The following is a 15,109-nucleotide window of genomic DNA, read 5'->3' as shown; positions in this document are numbered from 1 at the left end:
TGTCAGCCATCTCGCGACAGGCAAAATGGACTGTAAATATTTATCATGCTATCTCGGCTCTTCACTTGCAAAGTTCATTAGTCCATTTATCCAGATGAGAAAAAAAAATAGCCATGGATTGTTGTCTATCAGCAAACAGTAATTCAGAAACACTGGGCACACTCTGAGCAGCTTTCTGAGTAAAGACAAGTAAGGAGGGAAAAGAACTTGTCCTGCTAAATGCCTGCTATATTGTAAACCATTTAAGTGAAACATCCACAAATTATGACAAATAGGTTGGCAGAGTAAATACTAAGTATACTTGTCATAGGAAAGAACTTCGTGTGTGCAACGTGTTTTCTGTATAGGCTACTATTTTTTGACCTAGTGCACATTTACTGTGTAGATAATTGCATAGAAAACATGGTCATCACTGCTCAAATAGCCGTCCTGACCAGCTTATGTAAACACTAGCTAAAGCTGCTAGAGATTATTTGCAGAACATTGGATCTGATGAGCTCAACTATAAGATAGCTTGGGTAGTATAATATTTGGGATTACCATAATAATCTCTTCAGGGAAAGTGTGCAGTATCAGCAGAACCATTGCTTGAGTCTTTAAGGGAAGTAGAAACTGTACAGTAATAATTCTGCATTTATTATACACTTAAATCTTTCCCTGTGAATAAAGTGAGTATCTGGGCTCTTTATGGGGCCCAGGATAAAGCTTTGAGAATTTAATTAAATATCTCTGATCTGAACTCACCTATGGAGCCCAAACCATCGGTCTGGCAACCTGTTTTTGTTGTGTGGTAACTTGTTTTACTGTAGCACCACCCTTTGAAGTTACACGCATAACTTCCATGCACATGAGTTACTAGGGAAAGAGTTCATAGATTAATATAGCGAAGTGCATGTTGAGAGGCAATGAAAATTCTTCTGTACAGATTTACAGAGTGCTAGGTGAGTTGTCAAAGTTCACTGATCCTTTGACCCTTTCTGACTTTGAGCACAGCCTTTCAGGGGTCGGGCTTTGAGCCGGCGCTTCTGACAAGGGAGGTGATTTTCATCTTTTTGGATCTGGACACTGGGTTGTACTTGTCTGTGTTAGCCATCACCGCCCTGCAGAGGATATAGGCCATTCTGCTTCTCTTCTGCTGCCTTCCCTGCCTGTGAATCATCCTACAGAAGTCCAGGACAGCCTTAAACACTTGTTCTTCTTATGCATTTCAATCACACTGTCTTGTGCAAAATAAAGAAACAAACAAGCTGCTAGGTAGCAATTTCTGTGCCTTTGGCATCTTCCTAATCTTTCAGTGTTTCATTGAGTGTCAGGCTGCCATTCCTGGCAAAAAAGCTGCACAACTTTTATTTGGAGTCCAGGAAACAGCATCACCACCACTGTCTTGTAATAACCCCATGGAAATCCAGATTTTCTATTAATTTACAAATGCTTTTAACTCACTAAAATCATCACTTCTACAGAAAAAAGGACTGGTAATCCAAAATAAGTATATATCAATTATCTTACAATATAATGTCACTGCTCTTAAGACTCTTGCAGTTGTCTTGCTCACAACTACCTTTGTTCCACAAAGAATCATCTAACCTTGCAAATCTTGCAGCTTTTCTAATTGATTAACATAACAAAATTCAGGTGTGAGCAATTATCCTTAACCTGCTTTAAGCTAGAAGTCCTTTGCTCCTATCTATCTAAGGTGTGATAAAAAGTTAGGGGTACAAAAGCTTTTATTTTTAAAAGAGTGTATCCCTTGGTCTAATGAAAGATATCACTTCTATCTGAAAATCTCATCTCGTCTATATGCTTGGACCATCACAAACATAGCAACTTTTTACTATTCATAAATTGTTAAACAACACTGCCAGATCCATTGTAGCTACGCTCAGGAAAGGAAAGAAAGGGCATTTGAACAAAAACATTCTTTTCTTATTTCTGTTCTTATTGTGATGGAAAAGGTTGGTTTACTGCACTCATCTTTTTCCATATATTTTCACCTTTTCTGATGAATGTAAAGGCAAGTAATCTGTGCAGATCATTCTTTCCAGATTTGTTCCAAAATTAGTATTTTACAATAACATACAAAAAGATCAGATAATACAAACAGTTTGAAGATTACCTTTAACTCTGGAGCAGCCATAATAATTTGAACTTGCATTACTTCCATCTATTTCAAAGCATTTGACAATCATCTGTAAACACTATTATGGCCATGGAACAGATACAAAAAGTCTCCCAAAGTATATATCTACAGTGCAGATATAAACATATTTCTTTTGTATTCAAAACCTGCAAAAAGCCTAATATATAGCATGTAATTTTGAAACTTTTCATCAGTCTGCAGACAGTCATGCGTATTTCTAAGGTTTGATCTTAGCTTTTCTTTTAAAAAATAAATTTTAAATGCACACAATAAGGATGCACAGGGTAACTACATAAAGACTTTTTTTCATCAAAAAACTTGAGGTTTTAAAAGGTTCTTTTCCAATAGTCTTTAGAACAGCCATGCAATAAAGGGCAGAGTTGATCTGTAAGAAGAGTTGATGTACAATTCAGTGCTTTTGCTTTTTTTTGCCTTTTTTTTCCCACCAGAAAATCATAAAAAAAGGAAGGGGAAAAGAAAACGTGTCACCAAAAAACATGCCGAGTGACATTGACTATAAACTAAAAAAACTTCAGTTAAGACTGTGACACCATGAAAGAAATCAGACCTGACAAGTATGTGGATTTATGGGAAAAACAGTCTTTTTAGCCATAATCTATCACTCCTCTTCTATTCCAAGCAAAGATCTATCAGATTTCTCAATAGCCAACTTCCAGGACTACCACTTACTTTGAAATTCATGACGAGTTTTTACAGATCATATACAGATCAAACCTACTATGTGTGCCCAGTGAGTCATATAGATAGAAAGGAACTTCTGTTTCTGGGGAATTTGCACATCTCTGCATAAGAGCTGTAGGACTGGCATATTTGGGAGTCATCAGCCTTGCTGCACAGGCAGAGAGGGCCCTGGGCAGAGTGGACCTGGTAGTCTTCATAGCTCTAACAAAGTTGAGAGTCCAGACTCACAGCCAGAGTTGTGAGTATCACTGTGCAAAAATTATAAGATTTTATGAAAACATTATTTTCATGGGTGAATTCCATCATATCTGCTTACTCTAATGGCTCATTTGCGGTACGGCTGACAGCAAATGTATCTACAGACACATTAATTAACATTAGCTGGCATTAATTAGCTTGCTGAGATATTGCTTACTATGTGGCTCTCACTGCATGAGGTACAACACAGGCTGAAAACATAACTAGTATCCTCAGCTGTATATTTTCAGATTATTAAATACAAATGCAAAGCACCTGAAGTCTTGCTGTGAAGCCACAGAATATTTAATCCAGTGGCAAAGGGGATACCAAGATCTTGTTGGCATCCTAATTTATAGGGGAGAGTTTTGTTGATAGTGACATGCAAGGGAAAAAAAACTGTCTTACTCACAGAGGTAACGATAAAAAAAGCAGAGTTGGCAATTAGATAAAAATGCTGAATATACTTAATTTGAAATCACTTAGGGATACAAACATGAAAGTGAGCTGGGCCAATCTGCAAGCATTTTTCAAAGAGCTCCAGCTTAAGGATGATGGGAATTCTTAGAAGGTGAAGGAGCTGCTTTTTTTGCTATCGGTTCTCTGATTAGCCTTGATGTTTCCAAGTGCAGTCCCTCCTGGATCAACAAATTAGAGAGCGGACTACGTCTTCAAAGTTCATGCCCAGCACGCTTTAGTATCCTCTTTTGATCAAGAACTAAATATTGAAAGCTCGAGTCTTTTTTTCCCCTTGGAACCAAAACTACAGGTCTGGGAGATTATAGTCCCGTCTCCCCCGAATTAAATTCTTCAGATGTTAAACTGGGATTATATAAAACATAAGCTTCACTTTTTTCTTGTTCGACAATATATGCCTGTGAGTGGCAGTCCTCACAAATACACAACGGACACATTAGCTGCCTTGTTGACTCTTACCTTTGTTTCAAGAGGAATACAGCAAATTAACTGTGTATCTCCTTCCAGATTTATTCCTAATTTCACAAGTATAACAATTCATGAAACCTGATTATTGCCCTACTTTTAGGATAATGAATTTTGTGCCCGTGAGTAAATTTTTTGCTGGGAAAAAAAACCCAACACCAAAAAACAAACAAAAAAAAGCAGTTCTGTCTACTTTTTTATTTCTCTTGGGGCAGCATTTGAGACAATAGCAAATAGCTAATGTTTGGTTTGAAGATGGTTTTAAGTACATATTTGTTTTTATCCAAGTGTTGATTTCAAATGTGTGAGGTTATTTTGTATTTGCTTACTTAATAGAATTCCACCCTTCTTCCTGTTTTCCTGAGAGAATGAATTAGGTTCCAGGTGGTAAACCCAGCATCTGTGGATTATTATTACTAGTCATGTAGAATTAATTAATTTCCATTGTGGCATTCTAATTTGTAGGGTGCCATATAAAACTAGAGGCAATTCCCAGCCCCAAAGAACTTTAAACTTAAGAATAAAATAAGGGATGAATGCTGCAGAGAGATGGGACAACCCTGTGGTACTGATGAGAGAAGCTACAGCTGGTGATGAGGAGCAATCACAATGCAGCATGTATCCAAACACTATAAATGTTTTTTGTTAGACATCAGGGTGATGGTGGTTTTGCAGGATTCTGTTGAGTGGCATGGCTCAAGACAGGATGAAAACTGAATGTGCTTGTTGAAAAATTGGACAAATGGACAGTTGAGATGGGTGTTATTGCTTGAAAAGAGGCAGGAGACGTTATTCTTAATTGCATTATTAAGGTTGGTGGGTAAGAAGGCAAGTAGAAGGACTTTAAAATTGGACATAAGTAGTTTTGCTCTTATTCTGTCCTCATGTTTACTACATTGGGAGAAAACAAGTTCTATTCCTGTGTTGCTGAAAGTTATTATTGTGGCAACTCCACTATTATTAGTTCATTCCTTTTTTGCCTCAATATTCAGGAGGAGGTACTGAATCAATGAATTTTATACTTGTAAGGAATTCAGAAGCAAGCTGCTTGTTTTATAATAGCTATAAAGAGAGGTAGGATATACAGGTCCCTAAACTGTTTGTTGATCTAAGAGGAGAAGAGAAGAAGAAAAACAACATAAAATTATAGGTGGCTGAACAAAGATACAGTGTGAAAAAGGTGTAGTAGCCTCTGACAATCATTAAATCTGCAAAAGAAACCTGGTACACTGGGTGTTAATTACAGTAATTCAAGAGGTTTCTGGGAATACAGTGGCTTCTTTTTCATCTGGCCTGTACAATTAATGACTCGAGTTTTCTGTTACGAATCCTTAAATTGTTCTGCTGTTTTATGAACAAAAAGAAATGCCTTGGAGACAGTAGCAGAGTCTACTTTTCCAAACTTCTTCAAATGCCTTCTGTGTCCTAAAGATGCTGCCTTTTCTGTGAGCTCTCTAAGGAGCCATGGTAGCAACTTCCTAGACATCCTGTATTTATTAATTTATAGAATGCTTAGTTGTGAATAAAGGCTTGGATTAACTGATGAGTTGCAAGTCTAAAGTATTTATTTCATATTAATTGAAACCCAGAGCCTTAGCATTTAGTGACCTGATCCACAAATATTTACCATGAACGTAGGGCTCATAATTGCGAGTCATGCATGGAATTATTGATTGCTCACAGTAACGAGTAATGTACTAAATGCAATGAGTGTCACAGGATCAATTCTTCTGTCTCTGTTCCTACTGCAGTTACAAACTGCATATGTAAGTCACATTAAAAGTACCTTCATATTGTTTTTGTGGTTTTTTTCTTCCTTTGTCTGGTCTTTTCCTGAAGATCTCCTCACATTCCCACTGTAGTTCTCCTGCCTCTAACATTGACATATGTCTTTGAGGCTTGTCAGCATAAAGCAGTGTGTGGTCCCAGAGCTGAGCCTTCCTCCCACCACATGTCTCTAAGCAGAGACCTGTGAGCAATTACTCAAACTAGCCTCTCAAATAGCAGTACCTGGACGTGCATGTTTAAATGTTTTAATTAACTCAATGGGGATAAAGTATAGGAATTTCTGAGCAGGATCAACCTGGCAAAATTGCCAAGGAACAGCAGATACTTTTCTGTAAGGAACTGCCTTCTTTTTTATGCATCTGTCATGCCAGGATGGCTAATGAGTAATAATTTCTTAAGAAGGGAAAGAAACTATCACTACCCAGTTCATGAAAACAAAATGGGATACAGAAGCTAACCCAAAAATTGTGGGTGACATAGGAAATTTTATTTCTAGATATGAACTTTCATAAATACAAAGACAGGCAAGATTTTGGTTCTGTGTTGTCTCCGTCCAGATCATTAACAAAAAATTGCTATCCTGGATAAGGAGCAGTTTAAAAACTGGTTTGCTTGCCTAAGCCTTGCCTAAAAATGTGCTTGATCAGAGACGGCATCTCAGGAAACTGAGCTCATAGTGGGGAACTAAAACCTCTTTAGCCATCCATGAACGTCCCTCTTCCTTGGTTCCTTTGGGCTATGGTTGACTTTCCAGAGAAGAGGAGCTCCTAGCATTCGCCTTCTGGAGTTTACCTTGGTAAGCCTCTACGCTAAGTAGGGGATGCAATGCACCTTTCACTGGGAAGTGTGGTGGCTCTGTGGGATGTGGTTCTGAGTTTTGGTTGTTTAACCACATGGTAGTAGGAAGGTAACTCTTGCCTTCTGCTAAGAGTGATAAATGATAACCATAGGTAGGAACGGGGCAACATCCAGACTATATCATTACATTGTCACAGCATCCATTGTACAAGCATGTGTATTGCTTAGCTTACAATGTGCAGTCATTTGTAAATACATTTTTTGCAGCATTTATAGCCTTTTTGACTGCCCAAAGGTGTGAAATGGAATGGTTCTCTTAAGATGAGCATCTGGACAATAATCCTGTTTCCCTGTCTTCCAATCCATTTTGGGGTTGGATGTGTCCAGTTAAAATATTAACAGTTAGCAATCCTTGGGCTCAGGGTAGCCTTACTACACAAGCTCTCAGCTTTGCTACCCAAGGATTTGAGGAGTGACTTGTCTTGCAGAGATCTGCTGCTATTGTTGCCCTGGGCATGGAGGAAGGACATCTACCAGTAGTACTGATCCTTACCAAGTATGATGCTACTTCCAAGAGGCAGGAGAATTGCAAGGAGGCATGCATCCCACATTGAAAAAACAAAGAAAGGGAAATAAAATAGGTTTTCCATTTCTTCTCAACACATCTGACTAGAATAAAGGCACAATCCTTCCTTACGTTTCAGAGAATGCGCTCCTACAGCACTGTCAAAGGAAACACACACAGGATTCAAAGTAGTTGAGGGAAGCAAACAGCTATGTTAGCAAAAATATATGTGGAAGATAGTGAAATATGTGTTCCTTCTCTGAATTAAATCACCGTTATATTTATAAAAGGATCTGAAGCTTATCCTTATTCAAACATTTTCAGATACCTGCCTCTCCAGCACACAGCCACTGGCTACTTAAACTCAGTCTGTGGGCCTTGCATGTCTGTGACCTGGTGCTAAAACAAACAGTTTGAAGAGAAGGAGAGGTTAAGCAATCATTTGCAAGCCTATCTCTGCCAGTGGGGTTGGTATCTTTTTGTGTTTGAAAGCATAATCCGAAGGATGTGAAAACTTCATCACTTCTACTGCTTTGAAAAATGCATCAAAATATACCATGTAATTCTACCTCAGCGAAACAAAAAGTCGTGAATATTTGAAATGTCTAAGCAAGAACAATCTAGATAATTATTTAGGACCCTTAATGACTGCCATCAGCAATGATGATGAAATTTACAAGTAAAACCAAAAAAGGAGAATATGAGGAAAAACTTGCTAATCATGAGATAGCTTAAGTTGTTGCAGAGTTTTGTGGGATATGGTAGAAACTACATAATGTGAAGCAATTAAAATTCACCAAATCAAAGCATTCAGAAATACACAGTACAATACAAAGCAGTTGTATGTTGTCGGGGGGGTGAACAGGGTATCTGCTGTCCAGAAAGAAATAATTTAAATAGAATTATGTACTCAAAATATTTGTCTTGTTTTCCTTTTCAGCGCAAATTGAAGTGATACCATGCAAAATTTGTGGTGATAAGTCCTCTGGAATACACTACGGAGTCATCACATGTGAAGGCTGCAAGGTATGAGATTTTAATACAGCATAGTCATCAGCATCTGCATTAACCTCAGGCATCTGTGTACAATAATACACTCTTACATGCTTTCAAGCAAGTGGTGCCAAAGGCTGTAACGCCTGCTGCTGATATAGATGTGTTTCATGCCTAATTTTACTAGCTTTCCTTTTCATCAAATAGTCTTTATAGTTACATCCTTGTTTGAAACATGAATTAATTGCATCTGAAGCGGTATAAGTGCTGATACAGAAGCTGGCAACTGTAAGTCACACCTGTTCTACCTTAAATCAGCTTGAGAGATGGATTTTTTTATCTTGTTTCCTATACAATCCACGTAGCATTAAAAGTTGGTGCAGTATCTCAGTTCAACATCTTAAAAGCTTATAGGTGTCAGTTTGGTCCTATGTTATGCCGCATGTATTCTCTGCTGGCCCAATTGTAATCTTGAAAAGAAAAAAATGCCTTACATCATGAGTAGTGTAAAAGGATCCTTTGACTTCTTCCTTATAGGCTCCAGTACAGGGCAATTGCTGGAAATCGGAGGTTAAAAGAAAAAAAAGGGCAAAAAACTTTTTCATGCGGCTTTTCTTATTAACATATTATCCCAGGCATTATTTCAAGTAACACAAATGAGCAAATAAGACTGCAAGCCAAGGGAAGAAGGGCTTCAGTTTTCAACTTCAAAAATAGTCTGTGATTTTATTATCTAAAAAATTATATCATTACTTATGAAAAACCAGAATTTCTTACTACATGTTGGTATTTTGGCTTTGACTGTAAATGTGAAATTGCAAGGATGGAGAGGCAGCATCTCTGATTTCTTCTATGTGGAAACACACCAACTGGTAGATTTAAAAGCGAGTGCATATTTGTAGAGTGAAATGGCAAGTCTGCATTTACTTAATGTTTTACAAAATTTTAGAACATGTGAAAAATCTGAAAATGTGGGTGCACCCATTCCCAAAAAGAATGGTTTTAATGCCAACAAATTGAGAAGCAATTGTTGTCAATTTTGACCTATTGTCAAAGATCAGATTTCTTTCAGAAATGTTAACAATTGTAAACAGAACAACCCACAGTGTGTCACGGACTAGAAATAAGCATCTTCTTATGACGATCACATGAAACAGGATTAGACTAATTGATATGATACTTCAAAATCGTCACAAAAGCTACAGGAGAAAAATGCTTTAAGCATAAAAACAGTGTCTTGTCTTGGTACTCAGTGCCCACAGAGCAATTAGGGGTAGAGTCTCCTGTAGAAGTGATTAGGGTTAATGCTGGCCCTTGTGTGTGCCTCAAGAGGAGATGATACCCCTCAGCTCTGTGTGCAGACTGCTTATTGAGATAAAGAGCTTCTCTTCCACTTACGACAGTTTTAACCCTATTGTTTTCGTGCCAGTTTCGCAGTATCAGATCAATTAGTCTAATCTTATTTTGTGAGCCTGTTGTGAAAAAAGATGTCAGTTTTCACATGGGGTCCAATGGGAGGCATCTCAGTCTGTCAGAGCTCTCTTTTAAGGTAAGCGCTGTCTCAGGCAGCTCTGCTCTTCATTGCCCAGCAATTAAATAACTATTTGCTCAGCCTGCATACTAATAACTGGCCATTTCTGGCTCCTTTTTTCTGAATGTGTTAGAAATCTGAATTAATTAAGAGGGAGACCATGTGTGGAAGAAAAAGGTGAGAACCGCCCCACAAGCACGCACACACATTGCGCCAGGCACCAGACAGCCACAGTGTTTCAGGACACAGCATCCGAGGATTGTACTGCCCGTGGTGGTGCTACAGACTTCAAGGGACAGGAAATCCTTTAACGCTGTGTCCCTACATTAGCTGTGCCGCTGCAAAGGCATATTATAAGTGATTAAGGGGCATCATGAATATTCCTGCTGTTTTGGGTGCGTATGCTGAATAACCTGCTGGACCCATCGAAGAAAATGGTGGCTCTGCCACTATCGTCACTGCAAGGGTGAACCTGATGACAGGTGTCCATCCCATCTGTCTCCATGGCTCCTTCTTTTGCTGAGAAGCCTTTTATCATCTCTCCTGCATACCCCCAGAGCAAAATACTTGCTACCACTCTTTTGTCATGATTTAGAGAGTAGTTCGCATTACCATTTTCCTTCTCAGATTGACTGTCAGTGATGGACAAAGTGACTTGTTCAAGATGCAGGAAGACTTGTTCTCAGTCTTGGGAATATCGGGAAACCTGTCTTTAAGTCCATAGCTCCTCAGTAATGAACTGCATGCTCCTTCCCCCAAACGGAATTATTCTTAGTAAACGTAGCCAATATTATATAAAGATCCCGTAAAAAATGAAATGAAAGGATTGTCTGTACTTTGTAAGACAACATTTAGATCTTACGCAGGAGGAAGAGAGTACAAAAGTCACCTCAGAAAAATAAATTACCTGCTGTAGATTAATTTTATTATGAAACCCTTGATTTTTTCCTAAGAGGGGCAAAGCAGAAACAAACAAATTCTTCTGAGATGAGATCAACCATGATGGGAAAAAACAGCACTCAGGAGGCACAGTCAATGCTTGATATTTTTTTTAATGTTATTTATTTCATTTCTTCTCTCAAAGCCGTATCCATATAGGAGCTGTTAAAATCTAAACCTTTAAACCAGAAAATTCTTGCATGTCAAAACCAAAATTGTCTGTAGAGTTCAGGAAATAAAGTAGAAATATCTGCAATTAGCATCCATTTAGCCTCAAATTAAACTCGCCTCTGTAGTTTCAGGGAAGTTTTGCTCAGCCAGCATCAGATAAGTCCCCACCAGATTTTTTCTAAGAGTTGTCTTAAAGGACATCCCTGTTCTCAAAAGTGCAAATCATAAAATTTAATTTAGTTGTTAGATATACTATAGTGACTGATAAAACCAGCATGGGCCAGATGAAGTGAGTTTGTTTGTGCCCGACCTCAGTTACTAGTGCTGCTGGTGTCCTTGGTGGGACACCATGTCTGTCACCTGTTGTTACTGACACACCACACCATCCGTATTGGGTTCACCGGGACTTGAGCGAGAATTCAGGCACTACCTGTAGGGAGCAAATTGAGCCCTGTGACGCTGTCACCTTGTTGCCTCCCCACTCTCTTTCCCCCGACACGAATGGCTGCCGTGATTTCCTTTGCTCGGTATTGCTGTCTGTCAGCCTGTGAGGAGGTAAGACTGGTTTTGCCTGACAAATGAAGTTAGCTATTGCTTTCTGGCTCTACTTTGGCATCGCTTCTGGTGACTAGTGTAACTGCAGTAATGATGCTTTCTGCCCTTTTTCTCCTTGTGGCTTCCTGCAGTGGCTAGGCTATCCTTCAGCTCTCCCACCACACAACCCTGCAGCTACTGCATCTAAAGGTGACAAAGTGGCCAAGGAACTTCTCTTCTTTGTTTCTCTCTCTCTGGACTTGCTGTTCCTCCTGTCCTTTATTTTATAGGAAACACAGGAATATCATAAAATGCCCTCTCCCTCCCTCTTTCTCTAATCCTCATCCCTTGGTTTCATTCCTCTTGTGACCTCTGCCATTTCACGTCACTTCTACCATAATGGTACCTCTCAGTGTCATTCATAGCAGCTGGGAGCTCGTAAAAATACTCTCCTAGGCCTCTAATCCTTAGCCAAATAGCCCACAGCTGGCCAGAAAAATCTTCCAGGAGATAGAATAACTACAAATTTTTACATAGATAAAATGGATGTTATATTCCATTGAAATGGAAAATGTCTTCACTTTCTCATGGCAGTGTCTAAAGGTGTTGCTTTCTCCTTTGTGTACTGGCTTTACTTGATACAGTCATTAAATCCTAGTGCTTTTGTGATGCTTGAATTTGAATTACTTTTGACTCCTGAAGTGTACGGTCCCTCCAGATCAGATCAAGATTTGCCAGGTTAAATTGAACAGCAGCCTTCAGCTTCTAATGCTACGCATAGCCAGTGCCGGTTATTACCAATCTCTTTCACTGAAGGAAGAAAATAGTCAGAACAAGCACTTTAAGTCATCTATTTACACATGCCAACAAGCTTTCCCTCTATTAGGAGCCAGCATTAGATGATAGATGGTCATAATTGCACAATAAGAATGCATTCTGTAACATCATTGTTTGCGTTTTAATGAAGCAGAATTACATTCTTTACAGAATAAAGCACAATTCTCCTTATTATAAGTAAATGTTCTTTAATTTCACTATACAAGGCCAACACATATGCAAAGCCATAGCATAAGTAGCATTGCACTAAATAAGAGATTTATTATAGTCGTTTACGTGGTTCTCTGTGCGTGTGCATGCGTGTGCACACATACATGCACATGGTAATACTCTGTCTCTCTTGCTCTCTTGCCCCTAGGGATTCTTTCGGAGGAGTCAGCAGAACAATGCCTCCTACTCCTGCCCAAGGCAGAGAAACTGTTTAATTGACAGAACCAACAGAAATCGTTGCCAACACTGCCGACTGCAGAAATGTCTTGCCCTGGGAATGTCTCGAGATGGTAAGGAGTCAGATTCCTGCTTCACGCCTAAACCCTTTGAAACTCCTCTTCACTGCTGACTTACTTAAACTCCCTGTAGATTTCTGGAAAAAAGAGAGAAGAGAAGCTCCTTGCTTTGTAATGCACGCACTGAGACACAGATCTTTGCCATTCAGTTAACAAAGGAGGCTATTTTCATAGGGAGGGTGGGGAAATCACAAAATGGAGAGCAGTAGCAGTTTGGAACAAAACGAGTCAGAAGCTAAATGTGTTGTTCTGATCAAAAGCACAAAAAAGGCACCTCCGGAGAGGTGGACTTATATTCCAGTTTAGATAACCTCTTGTATTAAACATTAATGTTTATCTTAACATTACAAATTGATGTGTGAAAGCATCCCTTTTCTTGAGTTCTCTAAAGGTCTGTGACAGTAAATAGGCAGCTAAGAAATTTACGCCTTGATAGCATTAGGGCTTTCTGTTTGTTTTATTCAGAGCACTTGACCAAATATTTTGCATTGCTAAAATCCCATTTATTTTACCTGTACATTGCCCACTGTCCCTGTCTGCGTCTATAGAAGAAACATTTCATAGTTTAGCACTGAAAACGGACACTACAACAGAGCAAAGCTTCACCGTGTATCTGACAGCAGGATCCTTTGGTCTTTGCAGAGCTCTGGTCCACCTTCCAAGCTGTGGTGTGATGAGCCATGCTGGGCAGGCTGAGGATGTGCACCACACCAGAGCTGCCGGCAGTGGGAGGCTTGGGCAAGGCTGCCCGCAACCGACCTGCCCCAGCCACCACGGCTCATACACGGGTTTCCAGCTCACAAACACATTTTAAATGGCCAGGAAGCGTGAGAAGAAAATGTTGTGTTTTTGAAGGCAGAATGTATTAATTTCGATTGTCTGGCCGGGCAGCAGTTTTCTGTCTTAGAAAGTTTACACAAAATGTGTCATTTGAAATTAACAGTCATTGATTTAAAGAGCTATTTCTTTAGATCGTCTGCAGATTATAAACTTGGTTTAGATTTGGACTGCAAAAGGTCTTTTCTGCCCCCAGTGTCTCACGCCTCGCTGAAACAACTTGCACACCAGTCTCACCAGTCTGGGAGGGGCCTTGCAGCCCAGCCTTTAATCTGTGAACTCTTTTTGGTCCTAGCATGCAGCTTACTTGATGCCTTAGCTCCTGATTTTTCCCAGAGGAGATTAAAGTTGTAACGTTTCAGTAATTTAACAGCACGTGCTTTCCTCCTAAAAGTAATACCTTCCAATGATTTGAGGTATCACAGGGGCATTTTAATGTGACTGACAGCACTGTCTTCCCAACCTATAATTCAGGGACCAGTGCGTACAGACAAAGGGAGTGATTCTTCTGACAGCATCGCTCCCTTCTCTCATTGTTTATGTAAGGGTGTTTATACTTAATGATATTAAGAGCTCTTGCAAGTTTAAAATAGCCTGTATGGATTTTTTTTAACAGAGAAATTGAACGTGCTTTTTACCTCTCAGCGATGTAACAGATTCATTTTTATCATGCAGAGGCAGGATGCTAATTGACAGCAGCTGGAGAATCCAATTAATGAATATATAATGAGAATAAACAGTGGGTGTTTGTTTTTATTACTAAGGCCCTAAATTTGAAGAAAATACACAGTTGTATTTTTCAAAATACAGTCATTGTACACTGTCTGTAAGGGTGTGCAGTGCACTGATTCCAGGGGCAGGCTGTGTTCGTGTGAGGTAGCTTGCAGCCTGTGTGAAGGGCTGCAAGTAAGCTGAGGTTGGCAACAAGAAAAAAAAGAAAAAACTCTCAGTGTAAAAAAAGTGCAAATAAATTGAAGAGGCTGCCATCTCCTTGATGTTCTGGCACTGCCTTTTCATATTACACTCTTCCTTTTCTGTTCTTTTTCTTGACTGAAGTTTCTCACATTCATCCACACGTATAGGCTCAGACTCTTCTCGAGGGCTATAGCTAAAGCATGAGGTAGCAAATATGAGAGCCAGGCCCATCTGTGCTTATATATGTGATGATTCTGAATTGATTGCAATTACAGATGGACTGGAAATACTCAGTATTGGAAAATATACCTCACAATACATACAAATTAATATTTCCAGAGCACCATCCTCTTACCTGTGCTCTGATAAATTCTGCTGGATGTACCCCTTATTTGTTGTAGAGCACAATTAACAACTACCTGTGCTCTGAGATCCCAAGGTCTAAAAAGCCAGAATTTATAGAGAGATGGGGGGGCGGGGAGGGGGGCAGGGTGGCGGTGGGGGCAGGAAGATAATCATCTATGACCCACTGTATATGCAGGCCGTGGATTTACTCCTAGTTCCACAGCAATCAGCCTGTCATTTTTGGAAATTTCAGTCTCAGTGCAATGAACCCTGTTCCTGGGGAGGGTGTTTTGCACTGTGATGTTTTCCTCCCTTTCTTGTCAGAAGGA

At 39.5% G+C, this 15,109-nt stretch overlaps 1 protein-coding gene across 1 annotated transcript in view; it reads left to right on the top strand.

Moving 5' to 3' along the window:
• Positions 1 to 15,109, top strand: part of RORB (RAR related orphan receptor B) — a 123,874-nt gene that overhangs the window by 80,092 nt on the left and 28,673 nt on the right. The window contains exons 3-4 of the mRNA XM_054185798.1: positions 8,113 to 8,198; positions 12,536 to 12,677. Coding sequence (XP_054041773.1) covers positions 8,113 to 8,198; positions 12,536 to 12,677 — 228 coding nt within the window. The remainder of the gene's footprint in view (positions 1 to 8,112; positions 8,199 to 12,535; positions 12,678 to 15,109) is intronic.

Source organism: Rissa tridactyla, chromosome Z (genome assembly GCF_028500815.1).
Source record: "Rissa tridactyla isolate bRisTri1 chromosome Z, bRisTri1.patW.cur.20221130, whole genome shotgun sequence".
Classification (NCBI taxonomy): domain Eukaryota; kingdom Metazoa; phylum Chordata; class Aves; order Charadriiformes; family Laridae; genus Rissa; species Rissa tridactyla.
The sequence above is the reverse complement of the archived record's forward strand: the minus strand, read 5'-3'. Positions and strand labels throughout refer to the sequence as shown.